We start from the raw sequence: 5,641 nt of genomic DNA, 5'->3' as shown, positions 1-5,641 counted from the left end.
CTCTCCCCCGTGTGTGTGGAGGCCATGAGGCTCTCCCCGTGTGTATGGAGGCCATGAAGCTCTCCCCCGTGTGTTTCGAGGCAGGGTGTCTCACTAACAGTGCAGCTGCTGGTTCAGCAGGACTCACTGACCAGTGAGCACCGGGGACTGTCTTGTCTCCAACTCCCAGCACAGGGGTTCATGGCATTTTACATGGGTGCTGGGGATCTGAACTCAGACCCCTCTGTGTGTAATAGTGTTTACAATGTCTACGATGGCCCCCAGTCCCCTCTTCTCTAGAGTGAAAAGCCACAGTTATCTCCAGGCATTGTCTGACCATCACCAGGGAAAGGACACCGTCACCCAGGATGAGAGTCACAGAATAAAGTCTCAAGTCAGTTCTTGCAACTGTCCCATCTGGACATCTGTGATAGTGCCACACCGCAATGCCACAGGGATAGCTGTGTCGTATGCACCACAAGCAACTGAGGCAGACCCCCACCCACCAGTGCGAGGCTGGGAGGGACCCTGGGGAGTCAGTGGCTGGAACGGAGTGTGTGTGTGCGAGGACCACGTATTCTTGGTCAGTCTGTCTGCAGCTGCGGTAAACACTGTAGGGGGCCAGCAATCTGGAGGGAAGGATTTACTTCAGCTTACACGTCTCAGTGACACTCCATCATCCAGGGAATCAGGCTGATGCAGAGTCCGTGGAGGGTGCTGCTCACTGGCTTGCTCAACCTGCTTTCTTATGGAACCCAGGACCACCAGCCTGGGGATGGCACCGCCCACAGTGGGTTGAGTCCTCCCCGTCAATCACTAATTGAGAAAACACAGGACAGTCTGGCGGTGACATTCTCTCAATTGCGGCTCCGTCTACCCACGTGACTCTAGCTTCTATCAAGTTGAAATAAACTAGCCAGCACAAGGTGCCTGTCACCCAGGGGCCACAGTTGCTGACTTTTGGGTGGGACACCAACTGCAGGACTCTGGCCAGCCACCACACTGGGGACCGTCTGGTACCTCTGGTCCCATTGCAGCTGCCTGTACGCCTTGAAGAAGGCCAGGACCACAGGCACGGCCCAGGCTTCCAGAGCATTCCTCCACAGCTTCTCTGTGATGTAATCTGGATGGAGGGAGTTTTTGAATGCCAGGTAAAATTTGTATCTGGCCAGAGTCTCTGTCATGTTGCCTTGGGGAAGCGGTTTATGCCCTCGGCCATACACATCAACACGGAGGTGACTCTTAAGGTTCTCATAGTACTGCACCCGGGCCGACTTGGAGTTCCAGTTGGACACAGCCCAGGCCACTAGGTCAGTCTTGGCAGACAGGTTGACCTGGATTTGGCCTGGAGGCTCTGGCCACGGCTCCAGCCAGCCATAGGGCGTGAAGATGTCAGAGTCACTGTGATAGGACATGGTGAGGTTGAAGTAACCATCCAGGGCTGACAGATGGCTGCACTGGCTGGGTGACTCCAAGCTGAACCACACCCAGCGCTGGCCTGGTGGTCTCGGCTGAGGTGGCAGCTGTGACCCGGGGTTGGCGCTGACTTCGCGGTGGTGGACGATGACCGCGTCTGCTTGGGGGTACAAGCTCCTGTTGGCGGTCAGCTGGCAGTCGACGGTGCCTGGGAGAATCTTGGAACAGGGCGACAGAGCCACTGGTGTATGGAAGGGCCATGTCCACAGTAAGATGAGGAGGGGTCTGGGGGCAGGAGGAGTCGGGGTGGAGGCTGGTCCTGGGGAACGACCAGGAGCTGGGGGTCCAGGTCGGTCATAGGACACTCGGGTGTAGGAGAAGAAACCCAGAGCAAAGAGGAGCTGCAGCAGCAGGCCGACGAGGCATGGGCGCCAGGGACTCTGCGCCTTTACTGCTATGGGCATATCCATGGCCTGGGGACCTGGGAAGAGAGGGAAGGCAGAGTAAGTCACTGGTCATCTCTGTGGAAAATAGTCAAGTTAAACACTCCACAATTTTTTTTTTCAAGACAGGGTTCTCTGTGCAGCCCTCTGACTGTCCTGGAGCTCACTCTGTAGACCAGGCTGTCCTCAAACTCACAGAGATCCACCTGCCTCTGCCTCCCGAGTGCTGGGATGACAGGCATGTGCCACCATGTCCAACGCTACATTTTTTTTAAATGTTTCAGTCAAGGTATCTTGTAGCCCAGGCTAGCCTCCATATTTGTATGTAGCTTAATATGACGTTTGCCTCAGTTTTCTGTCCCTTAGCCTGGCACTTGGTTGGATGTGGTGGACACCTGTGTATTTCCAGCATGTGAGAGGCAGAGGCAGGTCAACCTCTGGTCCACAGAGTGAGTTCCAGGCTCACCTGGACTATAGAGTAAGACCCTGTCTCTAAAAGCAGAATCAAGAAATTCTGATGCTTTCATTGTGTTCTGAAACACATTTAGAAGTAAAAGCGAGAATATTATATTTTTTGATCCTTGTGCAATAGAGTTTTTAAAACCCTGGGTGCTATAGACATGCATCAAGACCCCTCGCTGCTGCTGGCTCTCTCCCGGCACCGAGGGCTGGCTGCACATTGCTGATGCATGTCACTAATGCTGCAAGTGTGAACAGGCCATGGCCAGGGACAGACTTGAAGTGGCCCATCTTGGGCTGACCCTGGGGGTGGGGCTCAGTGGGCAGAGAGTTCACACAGCTTCCACGGAGCCCTGGGTCCATTCCCAGCTCCTCAGACCCAGCGTTCCAGAGAATGAAACATCTCTGGCCATGGGGACTGCTCACATATCCAGGGCTGAAACCCAAACCAGAGTGACCTGAGACTTCCTGAATGCGGATGCCTTCCAGCGGGGACATCGGGACATTGTCCACAGAAATGTCCAAGAGCAGGCCTGCGTTCCCCGGGGACCTCCAGAGGTGCAAGACTGAACCCTATTTTCTAGAAAAGTCAACCTGTATTACTATTACTTCCTCCTAGTCATATGATATGTGGATTGCCTGGTGGGCTAGAGATGTGGCTCAGTGGTCAAGAGCACGATGGCTCTTCCAGAGGATCCGGGTTCCGTTTCCGGCACCCACACGGCAGCTCACAGTTTTTTGTAACTCCAGCTCCAGGGGATCCAACAGAGACATAAATGCAGACAAAACACCAATGCGGGTAGAACAAATGAATCTTTAAACAGAAAAGAAGAAATATAATTGCCAAACCCCAAACCCAGAATTGCAGCAGGGGACCTGTGGAGCAGCTGTTGAGCGTGGGCAAGCATCCTGAGTCCAAACCTCAGCACCCCACACACCACAGGACGATGAGGACAAACCCACAACCCCCAAGGTGGCACACCGCATCCAGCATTTGGAATGGCAGTACATGGATCTGACCCAAAAGCATCCTTAGCTACAGAGTGGGTTGAAGGCCAGACCCAGACTCAAAGACAACTGGGAAACCAATTTTAAAAACCAGGGAAAAGAGGAAGAGAAGAGGGAATGATGTCACACCCTTCTTAGCAAGAAGTTGCCGGTGGAGGGTGGATGATACTGGAGCCTGGTTTCTGCCCTTGGATCCTGTGTGGGGCAGGAGCAGCGAGCTGGCTTAGCCTCACTCTCTACAGACTGATTGACTAACTGTGGTTGACCTGCCATCCCACGTAGCCCAGGGCATTTTCTGTCTTTTCTTTCTTTTTATTTTTACATTTATTTATTTATTTATTTATTTATTTATTTAGTTTTTCGAGACAGGGTTTCTCAGTAGCTACATAGCCACTCCTGGAATTTACTTTGTAACTCTACCAGGCTGGTCTCAAACTCACAGAGATCCGCCTGCCTCTGCCTCCTGAATATTGGGATTTTAGGCCCACCACCATGCCAAACTGCCTGGTAGCCCAGGATGGCCTTGAACTCCTATTCTTCTTGCTTCGGGCTCCCAAGTACAGGACAAACCATGTGCACCCCCCCACACACAATCAGAGCCTCGTGTTGAAAAAAAAAATTTTTTTAATTAAAAATTGAAACTTCACAAACTCAAAATGCTTCCCCATAAAACCAAGTTTTGTTGGTTCTGTATGAGCCGGTTTATTCTAACAAAGGAAACTATCACCTAGAGACATTTTCTAGAGCATAAAAATGCAGAACCTGAGCCCAGGGAGAGAGGGTGATCCTTTGGATCCACGCGGGGGGTGGGGGGGGGAGAAAAGAACCAACAGCTGACTCTGCCCTCCATGTGTGTGTATGCATACACAATACATACTTATATACAGGTGCACAAACACACACACATACACGCTTACACATACGTATACAATCACACTCTCATACACCAGTACACACATATGCACACACACAAACACATACAAATGCACACACACAGCTGGGCGATGGTGGCGCACGCCTTTAATCCCAACACTCCGGAGGCAGAGGCAATTGAAGCCCTGTGAGTTTGAGGCCAGCCTGGTCTACAACTACAGCTAGGACTGTTACGCAGGGAAACCCTGTCTCAAAAAAAAACAAAGCAAAACAAAAAAAATACACACATAAATGAACAGACACATGCACACAATAAATAAACATACTTTTAAAAAAAAACCCAAAGGCGTGTGCACTTACAGGTAAATAACTTTCTCCATGGCTCACAAGTGGGAATATCGTGGGCCTGGTGAACTGTGGTGCAATTGGGGAGAGGAGAACGTTCTTGTGACAGCCAGCCAGGGACGGCTGCTGGCAGCAACCTCAATGCCATCTCCTTCCTAAAGCTGTCCTTTCCTCCTGTCAGGAATGGAACCCAGGGTTTGGGGCAAGTAATGGGGGGCTGAGCCCCTCCCCCAGCCCCTCACTGGGGGATTCTAGGCGGGGCTCCACCCTGACCACGCCCCCAGCCCCTCACTGGGGAATTCTGGCCAGGGCTCCACCCTGACCACGCCTCTAGGCCCACACAGGGTTCTGTGGTAGGCTACTCCTAAGTTACTCACATGGTGAACCCTCATTCTTATGGATATGGAATTTTTGCCTTTAAAAAATTTTGCGTGCACGTGCCTTCACTGGTGTGTGCATGTGATCATGGGTACCCACGGATCACAAAGCTGTTGGGTCTCTGGAGTTATGGGCAGCTGTCTGTGCTGGGACCAAACACAAGTCCTCTGCAGGAGCATTATGAGTATCCAGCCCCTGATATATTAACTTTGCCAGGTCGGCTCTGTAGGGCAGGCTTGAACTACAGATCCTCCTCAAGTGTGAGGTGTGTGTATGACAGATGTGCGCCACCACCTGACACCACACACACACACACATGCACCCGCACTCACACGCACGCAAACTCTCTCACACACACACACTTGCACATGTATGCGCACTGTGTATGCACTCACACGTACTCACGTACGCACTCTCACCACACACACGCACCCGCGCACTCACATGCGCTCTCTCTCTCTCTCTCTCTCTCTCTCTCACACACACACACACATGCACCCGCACTCACACACACGCAAACACTCTCTCTCTCACACACACACACTTGCACATGTATGCGCACCGTGTATGCACTCACACGTACTCACGTACGCACTCTCACCACACACACACACGCACCCGCACTCACATGCGCTCTCTCTCTCTCACACACACACACACACACACACTCATGCACCTGCACTCACACGCACGCGAACACTCTCTCTCTCTCTCTCTCTCTCTCTCTCTCTCTCTCACAC

General features: G+C 52.2%; 1 protein-coding gene across 1 annotated transcript; it reads right to left on the bottom strand.

The window, feature by feature from the left end:
* Nucleotides 1–866: 866 nt before the first annotated feature.
* Nucleotides 867–1,865, bottom strand: LOC101987861 (galactoside 3(4)-L-fucosyltransferase-like). The gene has a single exon (XM_005371139.1). The coding sequence runs from the start codon at nt 1,863–1,865 to the stop codon at nt 867–869; it is 999 nt and encodes a 332-aa protein (XP_005371196.1).
* Between the last annotated feature and the right edge of the window lie 3,776 nt (nt 1,866–5,641).

Source organism: Microtus ochrogaster, unplaced genomic scaffold, assembly GCF_000317375.1.
Source record: "Microtus ochrogaster isolate Prairie Vole_2 unplaced genomic scaffold, MicOch1.0 UNK98, whole genome shotgun sequence".
In the NCBI taxonomy this organism is placed as follows: Eukaryota; Metazoa; Chordata; class Mammalia; order Rodentia; family Cricetidae; genus Microtus; species Microtus ochrogaster.
This window is presented reverse-complemented; position numbering and strand designations above follow the sequence as displayed.